The sequence below is a fragment of the Triturus cristatus genome, chromosome 10 (genome assembly GCF_964204655.1).
Source record: "Triturus cristatus chromosome 10, aTriCri1.1, whole genome shotgun sequence".
In the NCBI taxonomy this organism is placed as follows: Eukaryota; Metazoa; Chordata; class Amphibia; order Caudata; family Salamandridae; genus Triturus; species Triturus cristatus.
Genome location: NC_140593.1, coordinates 997,525,304 through 997,549,700, shown reverse-complemented (window position 1 = coordinate 997,549,700; position 24,397 = coordinate 997,525,304). Strand labels below are relative to the sequence as shown.

The window sequence follows — 24,397 nt, the reverse complement described above, 5'->3', positions numbered from 1 at the left end:
GCCCACGGGATTCAGGTGCAGAGTGGAAACACTCACGCGTAATGCGTAAAAGTCGATAGAATTACTAGGAGTTAGAACTTAACAGTTTTAGGACACTTCTGGTATAGCTAGAAAGTCGAGACTCGGAAACTAGACCCTAGGATAGTCACTACCCTTGTGAGCACCGGAGTACTTAAGTTACCTAGCCCACGGGCTGCGGGTGCATAGGTGTGAACTTGCGTCTGGTTTCGTCGTGGACTTCTATGGATACCTGAAGGAAAGTTGCTGACAGGCAGTCAGTGAAGAGTGTCCGGTGGATCCCAAGGTGGGTATCAAGAAGGAAGGAACCTGCAAGCAGAAGGGACAGAGTCTAGGTCACCAGCCAGGAGCCGGGAAGGAACCAGGAAGGAACCAGGCGATGTCGTGAAGATGCAGGTGAAGAGGTGAAGCTTGTCGCAGCAGCCACGGGTACCAGGAGACGTCGAGGATGACCAGGACCAGGAGGTGAGCTGTCCCACGAAGGCTCTTGCAGTCAGCGGCGTCGAAGTCGAGTCAGGACCCAACAAGCCTTGGCAAGCGGAACCCACGCAGGATGGAGGACTTGCTTCTGGTGCAGACCAGGAAGGTCTGGGGTGCTTCTCTTTCACAGAGGAGCGCGTGCCAGTCTGGAGGAGCCGGACCAACAAGGTGAAATTAAAGGTTCGTTGTCACAGAGGTTACTAGCCAATGGGCCAGCAACCGGACAACACGTCGTGCAACACAGGTGCAGAAGGGCCCCACGCAGAACACGTGAAGTGTGGGGAGCTGGTCTTCGTTGCAGATGGTGCTCGGGAGTGGGGCTTCTCAATTCCCCAAGCACAGCCTCGAGGGGGCCTCGGAAGTCGCGCTAGTCAGGTACTAGCCACTTTTCCCAAGTCGCCGGTCCCACGTCCCTCGTCGCCTCCACGGGTCTCAGCTTCGCTGGAGATGTGGATCTGTGTCAGAGGTGTCTGGAAGTCTCGGCGCTGGTCAGTCTCTGCAGTCGTCCCTCGTAGGATTCAGTCGCAAAGCAAACAGCGGTCGCTGGATGGTGCCTGGTTGCCCAGGGTGGTCACTCCTTGGCCACAAGGGAGATTTCTTCAGTCTTCTTCCTGAGGTCGAATGTCGAAGGTCCAGAGTTTCTGTTCAAGTTGCAGATTCAGGTTAATCTAATTTAGCAGGGCTCAGCTAGCTACTGATATACTGGGCTAGTGGGCTGGGCTACCTGCAAGGTCCCTCCTATGGGTGGGACCAGGAAGGGGAGTGGCTACATCCCCTTTCCTTTGTCCAGTTTCGCGCCAGAGCTGGGGCTGGAGTGCCCCAGCACCGGTTTGAACTGGACTATGCATGGAACACCTTGTGTGCCCCAGGCATGTCTCATTCCTTTCAGCCCTCCCTGCCCCAATACACTAAAGTCTGTCTGGGGAGGTGCTAGCACCTCCTCAAGCAGGAAACCTATTGTCCAGGCCTCCCTGGCTGGGAGGGCTCCCAGCAGCAGGAGGTCAGACTCGTGTCTGTGGCAGCAGCATCCATTTTGTGATGCTGAGGCTTTGGTGAGAGTTAAACAGCAAAGTAGGATTTTAACATGTCTCTCCCTCTAGAAGGGAGGAATAATATCCTCATCACCAGAAATGGTATGGGGGTATTATTCCAAAGTGTTAGACACCTTACACGACATGTTTTGATAAAGCCAAACCATAGTTACCATAACCGTTTAAGATTATAAGGTACTTTAAGAGTATATGGTAGGCTATATCATAGAACAGTTATAAGGACATGGTTCCAAAAGCTGCAGACAGGCTCAGCTCATGCTAGAGCACCATCTCACATGTTACCAAGCACTCTGCCTCCAGGATTGTTAAGGCCTGCCATAGGAGTGGCTGATAGGTACACCTGTATCTATATATAAGGGTAGATATAGGTATACTATATCTAAGCAAGGGGTGATTACACGACCTTGCCCCAGCTGAGTGATCAGCCAGTTGTGTCTGATTGGAAGGCCAGACCAGGGGTGGCATAATACATGCTGCAGCCCCTGGGAGGCCTAGGGTACACCTATGCCCTGGGTACCTAGGGTACACTGTACAGGGTCCAATAAGGTGATCCTTACCAATTGGGTATGTATCTAGGGTACATGGAGTCCATTTTAAAGAGAGAGCAGACAGCCTGAGACCCTGAATGGCAGGATCTCAGGCCAACTAAGTCGAAAAACCAGCTAGACACTAGGCAAAAAGTTGGGGGTAACCATAGTCAGATATCCACCTTCCTACATGCACCATGTCCAGACCTAAATGCCATCTTCCTATTGCGTCCGTGTATATTCAGCAGTTCAGCAGATGACATTGTTTATTTCTATACCAATGTTACACGTTAATGTATTTTGTGATAGATATACGCGTTTAACTATTCTCTGTTCCCTCGTTCGTACTTCTCTGTACCCTTATTGGTTGCGTTACACGTTCTTTACCCTACACTGTCCTTTGTGATGCCTCTCCCTTCATATCTCTTATTGTTGCTGCAGCCAGTTTTTGCTGGTTCCTGCAAGTTCCTTATTTCCTGCTATCAGTTCCTCCAAACTTCTGTCTATAAGCAATTACTGTCAACATACTTAAATGACTACACCTACTCTCCATTGGTAGTGACAAGGTAGAGCATGACCACAGAGTATGCATCAGCTCACACAGGACCAGCCAGTGGATGCTTGGGACGCTTGACCTGCTCTCAGCACAGCAACTTAAAGATAAAAAGAAAAAACATCCCAAATACAATCAAATTGCTGTTTGTGTGTACCTGGTCCCAAAAAAATGTTTCACTAACGGCACATGTGATAATTTTTATTTAATGTGGCCAGGATCATAATAAGCTAACTTCAGTTTAATTTCTTCAGTGAGGTGACTATTAGCACAATGTGCATATGTCAAAGGGAGATCCAGGCACACAATATCATTTAAAAGCCCGTCTATTTCCGAAGGTACAGTTTGTCCTTAAAGTTCGAAAAATAGTGTTAGAATGTGGAGATTGTAACTGCTTCTCAAGAAGTGTTAAGGTGCCATGCTTCAATCTGATTCACACCAATGGCTTCTGCTCATGCTCTGTCTGACCGCTTGTTATAGTCACTAGAATTTCAGACTACAGGATGTGAATGATTTTGTGAAAGCTAATTTTGTAACATTTGTGCTCTGCTCCCCTATTTTTGTAATATCTTGTTCTGTGATCTTACAAACAGTAACGCATTTTTTTGAAGACATGACTGTGGACTTCAGCTGGAAGAGGAATCGTCTGTTCCACCACACAGCCTGTCTTGTCCTCTACCAGATCTGCATGGAGGTAAGAATTGGGGAACCAACTAACGCTAAAAGTCCTGGTGAAGTAAAATTGGGGACTGTAGATTTGTGTTCTAAATGATTCTGAGCATACCACTTTGCATCTTCAAGGTGGTTCATGTATCCCAAAGTGACCAAGTACAGTGGTCATTAGAAAAACTAAATATTCAATTGATTTATCACGCAAAATATGACACATTAAAATACAGTTGAAAGACTAAAGATGTGAAGATTACTTTTAGAAAAATCTTTCTACATGTTTAATAATAATCAGTTTAGATGACTGAGAGTTTGGATATGATCATGCGATCTACATAGAATGTTTTTTTATATATGTAAAATGTTGCAAAACTCTTTAGAATACTTTTGCTAAACAAATTGATATTTTTCTAAATCGCCACAGTAAAATGTGCAGAAATGGAGGCAATACGAGTCTCTAAGGTTGGTAAAACAAAATGTATACCAGAATATCAGCAATATGTGAGCACTTGATTAACCACTACGTATATTGCTTTAAATTAATTTCCTGTGTGCTACATGTCATTGTTTCTAAAACCAATATTGCAACAAACACATTTGGGCTAGATGTTATAAAAACAAAAGCAACGCCTGCTCTTCGGCACTATCCACTGTCTATTCTTTGTAAAGACTGCAGATCAGATAAATAATCCTGAAGCTCCTCACAAATTCCTGTGGGATTAAGGCATTTTTTGGAGGGGACCATGTCCAATGAAAACAAAACAAAAGTTTTCCAGATACTAAGTCTCACATGAATGTACGGTCTTTACATGGTTTTCCAATTCACACTATAACAATATATACGGTTCAAAGCCGGAGGGTCCCAGGGAAAGTTTTAAGACCACACAGGATTTATTCCCCAAATTCAGAACAAACAACTGTACAAAATCCTGAGGTCTACAAAGGTACTAAAGAAGTGTGGAAAACCACTACTGGCTGTTTTGACAAAATAAACAATAATAATGTGTGAAACAAAACAAACCACAACATATAAAACAGCCCAAAGTGACTAACTATGGGCATATCCCTTTACAGGACGAAATCCCTCACTCACCAAAGGTGACACGCTTCATCATTTGGGATTCTCCTCCCAGAGGAAAAACCTAGTTCCTCTGGGGGCTACAACCCCCTCTCTGAGAGGGAGGAGCTCAGGGATGTTTTCAATATAATACTGGATGTTCTAAATCCACAAATGGAGGGCTAATAGTGCGAGTGAGGGCGCAGCCCAAACAAAATACTCAAAAACTGTGAGGAGAGTGCAAGATAAAACTAGCTAAAGGGCGTCAAAAAATCTTTATTGTAAGACGTACTTTACTTTGCTAGGATTAAAAAGGCAGTGCACCAACGGTCTAGATTTGAAACCGTGATGGTGAAATGAAAACTACTTGGTCAACATGTTTCAGCCATATAGCCTATGGATAGGCTAGGCTTTCATCAGGACCTAAGATGCTGCTGCAAAAGCAATATGTGGATGACGTGCCACAAAAGGATAAAAGAACAGGAACACAAATTTGCTTGTTGTGCCTGTTAGGAGCACAACAGCGGATCCGACTGGCTGCGTAGGTCATATCGTCCCGTTTCCCCTGACAACGGTCAGCATGGGGTACAGCAGAGAGCGATCGGATCCATGAGGCATAATACACTCAGAGTTGAAGTACTCTCACCAGAGGATTTGTGAGTAACACCACAATCCACTACACTCACAGCACACTTTAGGGTGTGTGCTGATATTTACAACTTTTAAAGTCATAGTGCTGGCGGGATGGTGTGATCTAAACCGAAATCCAATGTAATTTAAGTCACACCGCGGGTATACCCAATTCACAAAATACTACCATGATCAGATGTGTAAAATCACAAGTAGGAAAAACTGATGGATAAAACTGTTTTAGGCAAGACAAACTGTTGCTATCAAGAGCAATAATCGTAATATTCAAGGCATAAGGTGAAACAAGGCTCAGTCTCTCTTGAACACACCTAGTATTATTGATACCTTTCAAGGGGTAGTTACTGGTCAAGGTGATGATTGGACAAAACTCTTAATACTCAAGAAATCACATTCACGAGTGTATATACATGGTGCAATTATGACGAAATACCTCAGGGGCAACTGTGCACCAACTGGACTGATTGTCACCAATGCCCCGAGATTATTCCTGGATGACAAGACATTTCTCAATGATTGGTCTTTGATAGCCTGGCGGTGTACTCGCGATTGGCTAATTCTTATTATCAATACTGCCAAGCGAGTCGCCGATACCATCCTAATAGAAATACAGGCTTTAGAATCCCAAATCAAGGTCACACTGACAGGAGCACTTTTCAAAAAACAGAATGAGGAATGCAATAGACATAATAAGGAGTTTAAAGACTCGGTGTTAACTACCAAGATCAACAAATTTAAAAAAGATCTTGCGCGTTTCTCGATGGAGAAAGTTTATCCTTATACTAGCGCTGAATATATGCCTCCTCAGTACAACCGACAAGGTTGTAGATATGAATCTAATTATTCTACTTCGGGTAGTGAGGGTTGGTGCAGTGACTCGGACAGTTCCAATCAGGGTGATTCAGCCAATAGAAGTAACTTCAGAAGAGGGAGAGGTAATTGGAGAGGAAAGCGTGGGGGGGCTCAACTGTTGCCCCAACCACAATGGTGGGCTCCTGGTCCTTTTAACTATCCCCCTTTCCACCACTTGTCCCACCTTTACCTTATCAACCGCAACCTCAAATGTACCCAAACCAGCCTTTTTTAGGGTATGGCAGCGGCAGATCCAGAGGGAAGAGGCGGCACAACCAAGCCCAGGTTCATTGGACAGACAATCCATTGGTTCGTCCATCTCGGGGAGTGACGGAGAATCAAGCAGGACCGAGCTCCGACACGACCGTGTCATAAATTTAAGCAAACAAACTTTGAATTCGGATGAACTATCACTTCTCAACAAGGGTTTGGGTTTTGTACCTTCGTATCAGGGTGATACTTTTAAGATCAAACAGGAACTAGCTCAGTTCTTCCGTAAGATCCGTTTGAATTTTTTCTTTCGGACCAATACCCTTGATTCTACTCAAACCTTGGATATCAATACTGGCTTAAGAAACAAATCCACGTTTAACCCTCTAGCTAGCCAGATCCCTCCCCAGGTTCTTACTTTTGAGAATACTGTCACTACTCAAATTAACAATATTTGTGCTAGTGACAGTAGACAATATCAGAACTTAAACAAAAGAGAACGAAAAGCTTTGACATCTCTCATGTCAGACGAGTCCATAATAATCAAACCTGCAGATAAGGGGGGAGGGATCGTGGTAATGGACACTTCAGCCTACCAGATCGAATGTCAGAGACAACTTACTGTTAAATAATTTTTTATTAAAGATAAGAAAGCACAGAATTACAAGTGTGAATTAATTCGATAAGAATAACAATAAGCATACAGGCAAATATAAAGTGGTAACAAAACATTAAATAAATAATGCATAGAAAGAGGTAATATACTATATGAACAGAGATAATAATGTTACTAAGAACAAGAGGTTATAACAAGAATTATTATATTATGATAGTACACAAAGAACCAGAGGACCTAATGATAATAAGTAAAAACTGTAAAAAGTAGGTTAAACTTTTTTTTTATTATCAAAAAAAGGGAAAAAGCTCGACAGTGTTATACTTCATGGGAGGGATGTTGTGATTAGCTTCTATCCTTCTTAATAGAGGATCTATATACAGAGCAAAAAGAAGGGGGGACAGAGGGCACCCCTGTCTAGTCCCCCTAGTAATCTTAACTGGATGCGAACTTCCCCTATTGACTCTTACTCTAGCTGTCGGATCTTTATATAGCGTTTGAGTAGCTACCATATATCTCTCCCCTATACCAATCCATTTTAGGACCAACCACAGATAACCCCAGGAGACCCTGTCGAACGCCTTCTCTGCATCTAAAAAAAGAGCTGCCATTGGCTCTCCTAGGGTGTCTGCTGCATCGAACGCTGTAATAACCTGTCTGACGTGTAGCGTAGTTCCCTTCCCTGGAATAAAGCCATGCTGTGCGGGGCTTACCAGAGTTTCAATAATGCCGGCCAATCTAATTGCCAGTGTTTTTGAATAGACTTTAACATCCGAATTCATTAGCGTAATTGGCCTATATGAGCCTGGTAGTATCGGGGTTTTCCCTTTTTTTAAAATCACAATAATGTCTGCCCCTCCCCATGACTCGGGGATAGCCTCACCTTTCTGAGCTTGCAACATTATATCAATCATATCCTTCCCGAGTACCCTTTGAAAGGTTTTATAGAATTCCACTGGGATCTGATCCGGTCCGGCTGCTTTTCCCGAGGGCAACAAAGAGAGGGCTGTCATAATTTCTTCCCCTTGGAATGGGGCATCTAACATCTCCTTGGCTTCCACTGATAATGAGGGGGAAGGCATGCCTCCCAGGTAGCTCTCTATCTCTATCTCTTTTGACCGATCTCCAGGGTCAGCGGTATACAGATCTGCATAGAATTGCCTGAAAACATCCCTCACTTCCTCGGATTCCGTAACTGTAGTACCTTGACTATTAGTGATCTCTTTTACATCTGCAAGTGCTAACCTCTGCCTAGTTCGAGCAGCTAAAATATGGCCAACTCTCTCACTAAGTTCGTATGCATTTTCTTTTCTAATGAGAAAATTTTCAGCAGCCTTCCTGGAGATGGATTTGGAGATTTCAGCTCTAAGTACAGTAATTTTAAGCAAATGCTGCTCTAGTGGGCGGTGATGCTGTATAGCAAGGGCCAGCGCGTCTTCCTCATTCCGTAAACTATTTAGGGCTTCTTCAGCCATAACTCTCTCCCTTTTATTCCTTGCTAAGACGAAGCTCAGGGTCTCGCCCCTAACCCCAGCCTTAAAGGAGTCCCAAACCACGCCTGGAGGTGCTGATCCCCTGTTAATATCCCAATAGTTTCTGATCCAGACTTCCATGAACCCCCGGTACGCCTCATCTTTTAATAATTTCCTTTCGAACGTCCAGTGGGATACCCTACTTTGTTGCTTCCCGATTCTGATTGTTAAAACTAATGGATTGTGATCGGAAACAACACGAGGATATCTATCGATCTGCGAACCCTGCATCAAGGACCTAGAAATTAAAAAATAATCCAGCCTGACCAGAACCTTGTGAGGGGCTGAGTAAAATGTACTACCATTTATATATGGATGTAATGCAATCCACGGGTCATCCAGGGAATTGTGCTGAACCATATCTGTAAGAGCCCTATGTGTCTTCTTCTTCCTACCATTGTATTGTCCACCTGGCTTCAAAAATGAACTATTATAATCGTGTATATTAAAATCGCCACAACAAACAATTGGCTCTGGCCACTGTGCCAGCTCTATATCTAGGTATTGGAAGACGTCAGGGTCATCCTCTGTTGAGCCATAAATGCTAACTATTGTAAACAATACCCCCTTAACAGTTACCTCCATTATGATCCAGCGCCCCCACTGATCTTCTTGTTTCCTTCCCACCGTCCCAACTCCAGTTCTCCCTAATATTGCCACCCCTCTCGTTCTTGTCCCTTGTTTAGTTTTAGCCAATAGTGAAAAACCGAGCTGTTCGAGAATGTGTCCTCTTGAACCTTCTATGTGTGTCTCCTGGAGGCACACCAGATCTAATTGGAGTGTCTTTAGTAAAGCAGCAACTCTAACTCTTTTATTGGAGTCATTAAGCCCACAGACATTCATTGTAACAATTCTACAAGTCATGTTTAGGAACAAGTGGCCTAACTATGAGTACTTCCAATGTTTGTAGTTCAGAAATGATGACCATACAATCATAAACATGAACATGTTGCAAATCGAACAATGAAATTATTTTGCAATACATTATATTGTGCTGAGCTAATCTAAGTGTACCAACTGCTTGACCATTACCACCCGCCCCCCCACCCCCCCTGCCCCACCTCCCACTTCCCAAACCACCCGTGCCACCCAGCCTCCCCACCCTACCCTCCCCCCCCCCCTTTTGTACAGGCAAATAGGTCAACAATGACCTATATGTGACTGCATGTGAGCTGTAGTTGTCGCCTCCCTCACCACTGTAATCCCGAATAACTACCTACCTATGGTAATACTACTTGTTAGGCCCCACTTTTTCCCAGAGCTGCCTGGCGGGTCTTTTACCCTCTACCTTTTACTCAACTGACCCCCTTTTGGACTTTTAACTCTTCTAGGAATTGGGTTGCCTTGATTTCCGAATAAAACATTCTTACATTGCCTCCTGTAATTACTTTCAGCCTAGCAGGGAAGAGTAGGTATGCTTCTGAGCCTAGCTTTTGGAATGGAGAAATTAATTGCCTCATCTTCCATCTCCTCTCCACCGTCACGTGGCAGAAGTCGGGCCTCGCAAAAAATGTAGAGCCATTGAAGGATTTTTTTGAGTCTGGTCTGGCCTTGTCAATTATCTCCTGTCTCAATAAATAGTTTCCTATGTAGACTAGCATAGCTCTGGGCAGGATCCCTTGTCCGTTGGGCCCTTTTTTCTTTTGTGCAAAAGGGAACCTGTGCGCCCGTTGAATCTCCAGCTCCCATTGCCAGTGAGCCTCTGGAAAAGCCCCCTTAAGCAGATTAACAACAAACCCTCTCGGGTCCTGCCCCTCCACCCCTTCAGCCAGACCCAAAAGTCTAACATTGTTCCGACGTTGACGATTTTCAAAGTCCTCTAGCTTCCACTGCATATCTTCTGCTACCTTCTCTTGATTGGATTTGGAAGACCGCCATTCAGCCATATCATCTTCTAGCCTCCCAGTCCTTTCTTCGACCTGTGCCACTCTGTCTGCGACCTCCTCATACATCTTGTTCATTTTTTTGAGCGAAGATTGTATCTTTTTATTGTCTTGTCTGGCCCTCCGGCTCACTGCCCTTGCCTCCCCTTGCATTTGTTTGAGGGTAGTAAGTATCAAGTCCAGTGGTGTTTGTTGTGTTGATCCCTGAGTGTCTTCCTGATATAAACTTGACGTAGCCGAGTAGTCCCATAGTAATTTCTTACTTGTGCTCGTCGGGGTTAAAACCCTGGCATACGCTGACGACGTGGCCATTATGACATCTAATCCCATGCTGGCTATAACGGAGGTAGAAGCAGTAACACAAACGTTTGGTCAATTATCAGGATATAAACTGAATAGACTGAAGACACAAATAGTGGAGAATAGGTATTCTGACTGCCACGATTCTAGAGTGATTAGTTCAGCAGTATACCTCGGGGTAACAATCACAGCTGACTTAGACAAGCTGGTAGAGGGAAATATGACCCCACTTTTAAGTAAGGTAAAAAAAGATTTGGAGAGGCTGAACAATTTGCACCTATCCCTGGTCGGTTGCACGAACGTCATTAAAATGCTAATTTTACCTAGATTCTTGTACTCTTTCAGGACTATCCCTTTATCTTTTGAAATTATTTGGTTTAATATGCTGGAGGCAATATTAAATAGATTCATCTGGGCCCAAGGGAAGACACGGAGGGCATATAGGTTTATTTCTCTTCCTAGAGAAAGGGGTGGCTGGGGTGCACCAGACTTCAGGTTATACTACTGGGCGGCAACTTTACAATACATACAGGGGTTGATAGGAGGGAGTGGAACTGATTCAAGATCTACCTTAAATTCCACCAAAATTTATGCCACTGTACTGGGGGATGAGTTGGAGAATTGTTTCTTGAACTGTATCGACTATAGGTATTACAAAAGAACGAGGTTCAAGACTGTCTGCGCGGCTATCAAAGTGTGGAAGGCCTTCCTAAAGAATGCTGGGCTGGGAAGATACAACAGATATACCAAGCTATATAGGAATAAGTCTTTCCCTGCTGCAATATTTGCTGACAGGACAATGGCGGGCTGGGCAGACAAGGGAATAATTCAGATAGGGGATATTTTTGATTCTGACGGAGTGTTGCAGTTTACAGATCTATCAAAGAAGTTTGGTATCGATAGACAAGACTTTTTTAAATATCTCCAAGTAAGAAGTTTTTTGAAGAATAAAGAAGGGGGACCAGCAGGATTTGCGGAGAATGAAATACTAGAGAAAATTAAGATGCTGGGGGATTGCACAATTAGTAGTCTATATGCAAGCCTTATTAAGAGGAAACCAGACGATATCGAGAAGTTTAGTAAGAAGTGGGCTGTGACCCTCAATGGTGAGGAGCACTGGTTTCAGGATTCACTTGATCTGGGTCGCACAATTCTCTGTTCAGCACCTTTGTAATCGCAACATTATAAGACTTTATACTTTTTATATTTTACGCCTGCCAGGATCCTCAAATGGGGGGGTACTGCAGGAACTCTGTGCTCTCGTTGCAACCTGGTAGGTGCAGATATTGTACATATTTTTGCGTCTTGTCCCCAACTGTATACTTTAGTAAGAAATATAGAGGCGTTTATAACTAGATCGCTAGGCATACAAATTACACTTACGCCATTGTGGTTATTATTGGGGATCAACCCGGGTGCTGATATACCGCAGAGGGAATTTATGTTTATGGCCATGGCAATTTATAGACTTATGATAGCTAGGGCTTGGCTGGATAAGAATCCCCCAGACTGGCAAATATGGTTGGCTAACCTCTTGGCAGTATATAATTTAGAAAAACCTATATATGAAAGAAAGGGAAAGAGAAAAAGACTGCTTGGGCTAAAAATTTGGGAACCTATAATTAGGTGGAAGACAGGTATAGTCAATGCTAATTAGTTGAATTTGACCATATGATATGCTTTAAATATAATGGCGGCTAATTGTTTTATTGATAATTTGGAAGTATTAATGCACTTTTTCAATGCTATGAATGTAAGGATTATATATCATATTGTATAGCCGCTGCCTATGAACCTAATGAAATTGATGAAATGTATGATACCAAAATGTATTATATGTGCTAAAATGGTAAAATAAAAAGATATTAAAAAAAAAAAAAAAAAGGGAAAAAGAAAAAAGAAAACAAAAGAACAGAAAGAAGGAGAGAAAAAGAGGAAAAGGAAAAAAGAGGAAAAAGATTATGATGTTGGTGACAGAAAAGATGTAAAGGGAAGCCATAATAGATCAGATTTGATTTGAAGATGAATGGAGGATTGAGGAATAGAGGCGATTCTATGCTCATCACATATAAAGTTCCACCAATGTAAGAAGGATAATTTAGAGTTGTCTTTCCAACAAGTTAATATAACTTTAAAGGCCACAGCAAGAAATAAATCCAGTAGTGGAGAAATAGGAGTCACTGTATCAAAAGCTGGTGACAGAGTGCCTAAAAATACATTTTGAAGATTAAGTTGTAATTTATCAGAAAAAATCACAGCACATTTTGACCAAATAGCATCCCAGAAAGCATAAACCTTAGGACAGTAAAATAATAGATGCAATAAAGAACCTTCAGCATTAAGGCAAGACCAACAAGATGCAGTGACAGAATGATTGAATTTATGTAGTAAGAGAGGAGTGATAACAACTCTATTATAAATAAAAAATAGGGATTGAGTGAGACTAGCAGCCTTAGATGTCTTAGATATTTTGAGCCAGAACTTGTCCCATTGTGCTATAGAGAGAGTCAAAGAGAGGTCCTGTTCCCAATCCAATTCAACTTTGGACTTATTCCGAGTGATAATAGGGGAAGATAAAGATTTATAGATGAAAGAGGCAGAAGGAATAGTGTCGTTAGAAATTTGGTATAGAGAAGAGTGAGGAAGAAAGGAAGTAGGAGTTGGTAGGGAGAGGAAGGTGTGAATACAACCCTGAAGGATTGGAGCTAAAGTATCATATTGCTGAATACAGGAATCAGGCAATTGGAAAGATTCTTGCAACTGATGGAAGGAAAGAATTGCATTATTGGTGAACATGTGATGTACATAAAAAAGTCCCTTCTCTTTCCATTGTTTGTAGTAAAATGATTTGTGGCGAAATTTGATGTATTTGTTAAACCAGAGTGATGACGCTAGAAACGATTGGTAGTTGTTGAGTGTCTTAAAGAAAAGTGTATGCAACAAAACTTGAGAATGTTTCAAAATAGGATACTTAGAAATAAAGGTACAATTAGACATGTGAACAACCTCACGTATTGAAAAATCGTTTAACAATGAGCTTTCAACATTAACCCATGGAGGCTTAGGTAAATCCTGATAATCCTTAGACAAAGCAAAGAATTGACGAATCAAAAATGCATCATGGTATAAATTAAAATCGGGGAATCTCACCCCACCCTCATTCTTAGGTCGAATCAGTTTAGATAAAGCAATACGTGCATGTTTGTTATTCCATAGAAACTTGGAGCATATTGAATTAATCTGAGAGAAATAATATCTAGGAATTTTAAATGGTAACATTGACAATATAAATAAAACCTGGGGGACAATCATCATTTTAATTGTATCAAGTCTGCCCCACCAAGAGAGAAATAAGGGGGACCAATGATTTAACAAATTAGTAATCTTAAGTTTTAAGGAAGAAAAATTATGAAGTAGTGTATCACGAATGTTGGGGGAAAACCAAATGCCGAGATATTTAATTTTTTGAGGACACCATGTAAAACTAGATATCTCAAACATATATCTGTAACATGAAGGATTTAATGGTAGAACCTCAGTCTTCGAGAAATTTAATTTGTAACCTGAGACCTTAGCGAAAGAGGAGATTTCCTGTAAAAAGGGAGGTAAGGAGGAATCAGGGTTGGACATATAAACAAGAACATCATCAGCATATGCAGACAGCTTAATTTGTGTAGACTTAAATCTGAAGCCGGTAATGAGAGGGTTATTTCTAATGCGTTCCAAAAATGGCTCTAAACATAGCAGAAACAGTAATGGAGACGGAGGGCAGCCCTGACGTGTACCTCTCTGCAGGGAAAAATAGGGGGAAAAGAGACCATTAACAAAAATACAAGCTTTAGGGTTAGTATACAGCAATTTAACATAAGAAATAAATTTCGGGCCAAAACCAAACCATTGTAATGTATGAATCAAAAATTCCCAATTAACACGATCGAAGGCTTTTTCTGCGTCTAAGGATAAAGCAGCTAGCGGCGAAGGATATTTTTTACTAAGGGCAAGAATATTGGAGAACATCCTGGCATTATCAGAGGCCAATCGACCTTTGACAAAACCCACTTGGTCTGGGTTAATGAGTATAGGGATAATTTTTTCTAAGCGAGACGCCAATATTTTTGCACAAATTTTACAATCATAATTAATTAATGAAATAGGGCGAACATTTTTGCAATAGGATGGATCTTTACCAGGTTTGGGGAGTACAACGATAAGAGCTTCCAAAAAAGAGCCACATGCCAGGGAATTGGAAATAAAGGAATTAAAAAGTTCAAGTAATTTGGGAGCAAACATTGAGGAAAAAGCAGAAATTAATTCAATTGAAAAGCCATCGGGGCCAGGAGCTTTAGCTTTCTTTAGAGCATCATTCAATTCTTGTAGGGAAATATCTACTTCCAAGGGTTGGAAATCATCTGGGGAGGTTGTAGGCTTAGGGATATCATGGAAAAAAGAGACAAAGTCTTCCTTAGAGGGATTGGTAGATTCGGTATATAAGAGCTTGTAAAACGATTGAAATGAGGTAATAATATCAGAATCAAATGAGAGGAGTGTATCATCAAACTCTGAATGAATGGGACCAATAACTTTTCGTTCCGATTTAATTTTCAGGTAATTAGCAAGCAATTTCCCGGCTTTGTTTTGGCCACCATGATATTTCGACTTAATCTTAAGGAGAACATTACAGGCATAATTGGTAATAATCTTATTTAAGGTGGACTTAGCTTTTATTAAATCTTGCAATGATGAGGAAGATTTGGAAGAAAAATAATTATGTTCAAGCAATTTAATATGGGCTAAAGTTTCTTTATATTTAGTGTGCAGTAACCTTTTCTTCTTTGAGGAATAAGCAATAGTGAAAGCTCTAAAAGATGCTTTAAAAGCATCCCAATTGTTATGCAAGGAAGTGTCTAGGGAGTTATTAAAGGAAAAGAATTCCTTGATAAAGGAAGTCGCTTCTAAAATAAAAGTACGATCTGATAACAGGAAATTATTAAAGCGCCATCTGCCCTGTTTACAAGTGGTGAAGGATAAATCAATACGGGTGGAGACAGGAGCATGGTCAGACATAAAAATGGACCCAATGTCAGAAGACAGGAGACAATGTAACAATGCTTTAGAGACAAGTATATAGTCAATACGGGATCTAGTATGGTGTACGGGTGAAAAGAACGTAAACTCTGAGGTATCAGGGTTACACGTTTTCCATGAATCAAATAGAGGACGTGAAGAGATGGCAGTTTGAAATGATTTGTGGGATTTGTCAGGTTTGAACTTGCATTTGGATTGTCTATCTGTGAACGGATCTAACCAATTATTGAAGTCACCACCAACCACAATATTAGAATTGGAAATGGACAGAAGTTTCAACTTTATAGAATGCCAAAATTCCGGATCTGGTTTAACAGGCCCGTAAATATTGAAAAAAACAATCTGCTTCTTATCTATGATAACCTCAGTCAATACCCAACGACCATTTTGATCACATTCAGTCGACAAAATTTGAGCATTAATAGATTTGTGAAATAAAATAGCAACACCACCATGTCGATCCGTAGCTGGGGAGAAAACAATCTGATTAACCCATTGACGTTTAAGTTTAAGAGATTCTGTGTCATTGCAGTGGGTTTCCTGTAAAAAAGCAATCTGAGTGTTAAATTTAGCAAGATGAGACAATACCTTCTGACGTTTGACCGGGTGACCCAGACCACGAACATTCCACGAAACGACATTAACCATACTTCTGAGTGGAGGGGAACGTACAGACATAGGACCACAAAACTGCAAAAGTGACAAAAGAACAAGAAAGACAAATTTCAATAGCTAAAACAAAGGACAAAATCCTGGAAAAAACACCAAAGCAAGAAAATGGAATAAGAAATAAAGGGGAAAGAGGAAAAGGGGGATAGGAATAGATTAAAGAGAGAAAAGAGTACAATGGGAGAAGTAGGTGGAAAAAAGTAGACAGATCAAGGAAAAACATCCAGATCTGTAAAAAGAGAGAAGATCTAAGAACGGGGAGCATAGTGACACCGAAGGACACGGACCACCATGAGAACAGGTGAAGAAAACAATGAAATGAACTAGAACCTCACAAGTAGAAAGAGAACAGAAAAACAAGGAAGGAAGACATGCATATCAATATAACAATGAAGAAAAACAATCCGTCAATAGGGAAGAAGGAAATCAAGAGCCAGTGTCCATGCCATGTGCAGAAAAATTTTGAATAAAAAGTTTGAGTTTTTCCGGATCCTCGAAGGAGCGTGTGCGACCTTCATGTGTAATTTTGCACAGGCAGGGATGAAGAATTCCGTATTGAATGTTGAGCTGACGCATCTGAGGTCGAAGAGCAAGAAATTCTTTACGTCTGGCATTGGTAGCGTTGGAAATGTCTTGAGATATAAAAATATTATGGCCAGACCAGGTGAGACGCGCTTGAGTCTGACAGCTTTCAAGACTTGCATAAGATCGATGAACTCCAGGAAAAGCATTATAATTCCACGCGGTCTGTTAGCAGAAGGTAGAAGTCGACCCAATCGGTGTGCTCTTTGTATGTTAAGAGGAATTGATGAAGATGGAAGGTCTAGAAGCTCTGGAAGGAATTTCTTTAGGAATGATACTAGGTCAGCCCCTTCAACATTTTCCGGCAAGCCAAAAAGGCGAAGGTTGTTTCTGCGATTGCGATTTTCAAGATCCTCTGTGTGAAGCTTTAGTTTAAGGACTTCCTGTTCAAGAAAAGGGATCTTTGTGGAGATATCCTGCAAATCACTGACCCGTTTTTCGAGATCTAGTACCTTACTCTCCATAACGATCCATCTTTCCTCAATTTGTTTAAGTTTGTCATTGGTAGCGGACATGAATGGCTGGAGGCCACGAACCTCATCTAAGATGGAGTCCAGGACAGGGTTCTGTGAAGATAAAATCGGTGAAGGCGGGTCGTTTTTGTGCCTTTTCGGTTTTGTACCTGAGCTCGAAGCTCTGGGCACATGAGGCTCGTTTGACATCCTGGAGCAGTAGAGAGTCCGGGATACAGTAATCCAAAAGCAGCAAAAGCTTAGCGACACTTCAACGCGGGATAGTAGTAAATTCAGCAGAAGCAGGAACACGACTTAAAAGTCTGTTATGCAATAAATAATCCTGGAGCAGCTAATCCATTTGGACACTAGAACACAGTTCAACAAGACCCCACCATGACTGGACTTGGCACAGCGATGTCGAAAGGAAAAATGCCTCACAAAATCAGCAAGTAATTGAGGATACCGCAGCTGAGGAGGGAAAATCACGTTATAGAAAACGTAAGCAGGAAAAACTCATTGACTGGGAGTCCATGAACAACAAATGCAGCAGCAGGAGGTGAAAAGCGGCAACAGAAAATATAGCCAATTAATGCCCTTGAGGAGCTTCAGACCATGTGTAGGAACATTGTAGACAAAAAAGTCACATTTCCATAGTTATTTGGGTGAAAACATAGTTAGAAGATGGAAAAAGAACCGAGCACCGCAAAAGAGTCATACAAAATGGCGATCGCTCGCATCTCAGAGGTAAATAATAGCATCAACTGTGAAGAACCACATTAAACTGGTGAAATGGCGGTAAAAATAACTCAGTGTACTGTCCTCATCATAAAAATGCAGAAAGGGCAAAATGAAAGTCATGAACAACCAGGCAACGAATACTAGAAGAGGAGGAGGTCAGAAAAATCGGAACGCGAGCGCCGCGATTCAAAATGGCGGACGCTCGCGTTATTATGAGGGAATATTCACCGCCGCGGCTCCTAGGGCGAAGAACAAAGCAGGAGACTCCGTTTGCTGCATGCCGACTCACCGACCCATCGCGGACATGGAGCTGCCTTCCAAGCGGGAAGAAGTGGTGTCCGAGGGTGGAGAATTGATAGAAAAGCTCCGCGTCCGCACGGAGCTCATGGAGAAGCCGCCATGTCGCTGCGGCGTCCAAGCCACGCCCCCTGTCAGAGACAACTTAAAGACGCTCGATCTTATAGACTTTTTAAAGTAGATCCCCCCTAGAAGATTACAACAAGAGATCAAGATCCTAGTGGAAGAAGCATGTGCTCACCATTGGATCACTACCAACGAAGCAGAATTCCTGGTTAAAGCCTATCCGATAGTGCCTTATTTTTACATATTACCTAAGGTGCACAAGAGCCAGCGACCTCCTCCTGGCCGTCCGATTATTTCTGGACAAGGATCTCTTCTCGAACCTTTATCCTCTTTCGTGGACCATTTTCTATGCCCTTTTGTTGCCAAAATGCCCACCTATTTGAAGGACACGAAAGATGTTCTGACCTTGGTGGATGATTTGAGCTTTGACATTGAGGAGGACTACCTCGTCTCTTTCGACTTGGAGTCACTTTATACGTGCATCCCACAGGATGAAACTCTCTCTGCCATTGAGACTCTCCTGTTGCACAATCCACCAGACTCCATCACGCCGGTATCCTTCATCATTGCTTGTGCCAAACTAGCGATGAAAGGAAAAAAAAGTTCAGTTCGAGGACCAGCTGTTCCTACAAGTGTCAGGCACTTCAATGGGGAGCGTTTTTGCTCCCAGCCTGGCAAATTTGTACGTCCATGTTTTTGAGCAAGAATATATCTTTAATGTCAATAATCCCTACAAAGACCACATACGTGTGTGGAAAAGATATATTGATGATATCTTTGTAGTCTGGCGAGGCACATTAACATCTCTTACGGAGTTCAAAACTTGGCTTAACAGTTGAAATGCATTTCTGAATTTCACTTGTGAATATAGTAAGACCCATGTTCGAGGCATATGAGCTGCAGATTGTACACTTAGCATAGATCGCCATCTGATGTTGGGCCCGGATGTTTACAGTTTGTTTTTGTTCTTTGGACAGTCTTTGGAAGTCACGAGTTCGGTGACTCCTCCTTCGGTCCGTACTGCGCATGGGCTTCAGCTCCATCCTCAGATTGTTTTTTTCCGCCATCGGGCTCGGATGTGATACTTCGTGCTCCGGCTTCGAACTTCTACGGTTCCAGCCTCGACGGAAAATCCTCGTTCTTCGAGTTTCTTCATCTACCTTCATCTCTCGAAGCGGCACTTTTCTCCATCCCGTACATCGGCACCGGCCTTCGGGCCCTCCTCGACTCCGGTCCCGGCCGATGGAAAGGACTCCGTTCAAAAAGTGCCCAAAATGTGGGTCTAAATTTCCCCACACCGACCTCCATCAGGTGTGTAACCTTTGCCTCTTTCCAGAACACTAGGCTAGAGACTGCCCCGCCTGTAAGTCTTTTCGATCAAAAAAGACCATCCGGGATCGAAGAGCTCGACGCACCATGGCGCACTCATCGACTGCAGCTCCACCGGACATCTTCGGAGACGACGCCGGAGCATCGGGGCAACTACACGCCGAGCAGGAGGACGACGTCGTCAGCGCTTCCGAGGCCGACGACTCCGACGTGGAGGACATCACACCGGCGCAGCGGGTCGTGAGTACTGTACCCGCTCCCACCCCCGCGCCCAAAACCAAAGAGACTCAGGTTACACCCTCGCCTGCAGGCCTGGGTAAAACCAAGGACACAGCTTCTATCACCCCACCTTCGGGCCCGGTGTCGAAGCCTCAGAAGTCTCACGGCAGCTCGGGCTCGAGCCAGCCGACGCCTGGTGCCGATAAACCCCATCCGGCACCGAAGAAAGTGATACCCAGCTCGACTCCGAAGCCACCGGTGCCGAAGCCTGGACTCTCGGTGCCGACAAAACACAAACACAAATCTGTCGGCACCGACGCTCCGGCGCCGAAAAATCCTTCGACGCCGAAAAAACCAGAGGTCCCAAAAAAGCATGGTGCACAGAAACCATCGAAACCCTCGGCTCCGAAAACATCGGCGCCAGCGGACGATTCGGTGCCACTGGACCTCTTCACACCAGACCCTTTGCAAAAGACTCTATTTAAAGATCCAAAGACTGGGCTATTGACTTTAGTTGTCAAGAAAAGACGTCTTGACACACCGGCTCCTCCTCCACCGCCCAAGCGGAAGGACTCTGCTACTTCTCCTCTCAGAGTGCCCTCCCCACTACCTCCTCCTCTGCCTCCTCCACCTCCTCCACCCCCTCCTCCTCCCAGGTCTCCGCCACCCTTACCTCATCGCTCCCCGACCCCGTCCCCAGATCCGGATTACGGGGATCCAGATTATGACCCGGCGGACGCCCCAATGGATCCCACTCCACCGGGGACCCCAGACCCATGGGAAGACTACCAAAACCCTGACATACCAGATATGCCTCAGGACGACCTATACCCATCCAGGCCGTCTCCCCCTGAGGACTCCTTAGGGTTTCACCACTTAGTGCAGAGAGCAGCACACTACCATGGGGTGGAAATGCATAGTGAACCAGTGGAAGACGACTTCCTACTGGACACATTTGACATTCAGGACAAGTCCACGTCTATCTTGCCCATGCTTAAAGGTGTCACCAAGCATGCTGCAGAAGTGTTCAAAGACCCTGTCAGGGCCAGGGTATTGAACCCTAGAATAGAGAAGAAGTACAAGGCGGCACCCACAGACCCTGCATACATTAAGGGCCCTGCTCCCTTAGATTCCCTAGTTGTGTCCACAGCTAGAAAGCGGGCTAACTCCCAGTCCTCAGGAGAAGCCCCACCGCCAGATAAGGAATCCAAACTTCTAGACGCGTCTGGCAAACGCACCGCCTCCCAAGCTGCAAACATGTGGCGCATTGCAAATACACAAGCGCTACTTGCGCGCTATGACAGAGCACACCACGACGAGCTTGAGGCTCTTATGCAGCACCTCCCCGAAAAACACAAACGCAAGGCTCATGACCTGATACAGGAGGGTAAACTAATTACGAACACCTCCATTAAGTGTGCCCTCGATGCAGCCGACACTGCTTTTAGAGCCATAAATACCAGTGTCCTGCTTCGTCGCCATGCCTGGCTCAGGATCTCAGGGTTCAAGCCTGAAGTCCAGGCGTCCATACTAAATCACCCCTTTGACCAACAAACTCTCTTTGGGCCAAAGGTGGACGAAGCATTAGAAAAGATGAAAAAGGACACAGACACAGCAAAGTCTATGGGGGCACTCCAATCACAGGCCCCTAAACGCTCCTTTCGACGCTCATCCTTTCGTAGCACAGGCAGAGGCTACTCCACCGATAGCGCCTCTACCTCCTACAAGTCCCCTCCTCAAAATACCTTTTCAAAGGGCTACCAAAGGGGTGGTTACAGAGGCAACAACAATAAGGGCAGGGGCAAAACTAACACCACCCGTTCTGCCACCCCGCCCGCACAATGACTTCCCTTCACTCCCCGCAGACTATCCCACTCCGGTCGGGGGCAGACTACAAAACTTTATCCACGCATGGGAATCCATAACATCGGACAAATGGGTGAACCAAATTATTCGGTCAGGGTACTGTCTCGAGCTAACATCTACCCCACCCAATATCCCACCAAGGCACCGTCCAATGTCTCAAGAACATTCCACACTGCTCAAACAGGAGGTGGTCTCCCTCCTCCAAAAACACGCTATAGAGCAGGTCCCCGTCAATCAGCAAAATCTAGGGGTCTACTCCCTGTATTTCCTTATACCAAAGAAAGACGGGACCCTGAGGCCCATTCTGGACCTCCGGCCTCTAAATGCGTACATGCATTCAGACCATTTCCACATGGTCACCCTACAACAAGTCCTCCCGCTCCTCTGTCAGGGAGACTTTCTCACTACCTTGGATCTGAAGGACACATACTTTCACATTCCAATACACCCTTCTCACAGGAAGTACCTCAGGTTCGTGGTGGACGGTCAGCATTACCAATTCACGGTTCTCCCCTTCGGGGTCACCACCGCTCCACGGGTGTTTACCAAATGCCTAGCAGTTGTAGCAGCACACCTCAGGCGTCAACATATTCACGTCTTCCCTTACCTAGACGACTGGCTCATAAAAGCCACGTCCTACAACCAATGTGTGCAACACACCAACAGCACCATTCAACTACTCCACCGGCTAGGCTTCACAGTGAACTACCAAAAGTCCCACCTCCTACCATCTCACACAAAGCAATATCTCGGGGCAACTATAGACCCCTCCAAAGGTATTGCCTATCCAAACTCAGCCAGGATCGCAAGCATACAAGCCTTGCGCAAAACATTCCTTCCTCAACACTCTCTTCCAGCAAGAGTGTTTATGAAGCTCATAGGAATGATGGCGTCTTGCATTTTCATAGTGCCCCATGCAAGACTCCACATGCGTCCACTTCAAGAGTGCCTAGCACGACAGTGGAACCAGGCCCAGGGTCAGCTGACGGATCTGGTGTTGGTGGACGGCCGCACCCATCACTCTCTGCAGTGGTGGAACACCACAAACCTTTCCAAAGGGCGGCCGTTCCTGGACCCGGTTCCTCAGGTGATTCTAACAGCGAACGCATCGCTCTCCGGCTGGGGAGCGCACCTCTTACACCTCACAATGCAAGGTCTATGGACGCCACAGCAAAAATCGCTCCACATCAACCATCTGGAGCTCTTGGCGATCTTTCTAGCCCTAAAATCTTTTCAAAAATAGATTTCGGGCAAAGCAGTCCTCATTCGCACAGACAACATGACTGCAATGTATTATATCCAAAAACAGGGGGGACACACTCTCCCCAGCTCTCCCGCTTAGCCCAGAGCATATGGAGATGGGCAATTCCCCAAAACATCTTTCTCCTGGCACAGCACGTTCCAGGCGTACAAAACACCATGGCAGATCTGCTCAGCAGACAAACGCAACAACTACACGAATGGGAACTGCATCCACAAGTTCTTCACCCATTCTTCCAACAGTGGGGGCATCCTCAGATAGACCTCTTCGCCACCCACGAAAACAAAAAATGCCCAAGCTTCGCCGCCAGGTACCCACACCCATTGTCCAAGGGCAATGCGATATGGATGAACTGGTCAGGCAGATTTGCATACGCCTTTCCACCTCTCCCACTAATTCCGTTAGTGGTAAGGAAGCTACAGCAGCACTCCCTCACACTCATTCTGGTAGCCCCAACATGGGCCAGGCAGCCGTGGTACACCACACTACTACAGCTATCGGTGGTACCACATCAAAAACTGCACCTGTCCCCATGCCTCCTAACCCAGAACCATGGAGAAATCAGGCACCCGGACCCAGCTCAGCTCAACCTTGCGATCTGGCTCCTGAAATCTTAGAATTTGGATACCTTAACCTTCCCCCTGATTGCATGAACATTATCATGGAAGCCAGACGCAAAGTGGAAAAAATTTGTAATTTACTGCCGTAACAATACAATCAACCCTTTAGATGCATCCATACAGCACATCATATGCTATCTGCTCCATCTTCACAGGTGTAACCTGGCATATTCATCCATACGCCTACACCTAGCAGCGATTGCTGCTTATCTACAAAACAGACAGCATTTATCACTGTTCAGAGTGCCCGCTATTAAAGCCTTTATGGAAGGCCTTAAACGAGTAATTCCTCCCAGGGCACCACCTTCCCCTGTATGGAATCTAAATGTAGTTCTTACACGGCTAATGGGTCCACCCTTCGAACCAATGCATAAATGTGAGCTACAGTTCCTCACCTGGAAAACAGCTTTCCTCATAGCTATCACTTCCCTTAGAAGGGTTGGTGAAATACAAGCGTTCACTATACAGGAACCCTTCCTACAAATACATCACAGCAAGGTCATACTTCGTACAAATCCGAAGTTTCTGCCCAAGGTCATTTCCCCCTTCCATCTCAATCAATCGGTGGAATTACCTGTCTTTTTCTCGCAACCTCAATCTGTTGCAGAAAGGGCCTTACACACACTTGATGTTAAGAGGGCTTTGCTGTACTACATACAAAGAACGCAACCTTTCAGGAAGACTAAACAATTGTTCGTTTCCTTCTCTCCACCACATAAAGGCAACCCCATCTCTAAATCCGGGATAGCTAGGTGGATTGTAAAGTGCATACAAATTTGCTATCAAAAGGCAAAAAGAACATTATCTGTTCCA

The 24,397-nt window shown here is 44.2% G+C and overlaps 1 protein-coding gene across 1 annotated transcript in view; it reads left to right on the top strand.

The window, feature by feature from the left end:
* The window catches only part of TOP3A (DNA topoisomerase III alpha), a 262,802-nt gene that overhangs the window by 137,794 nt on the left and 100,611 nt on the right, over positions 1–24,397 (top strand). Inside the window, exon 8 of the mRNA XM_085628981.1 lies at positions 3,224–3,324. Within this exon, the coding sequence (XP_085485107.1) occupies positions 3,224–3,324 (101 nt within the window). The remainder of the gene's footprint in view (positions 1–3,223; positions 3,325–24,397) is intronic.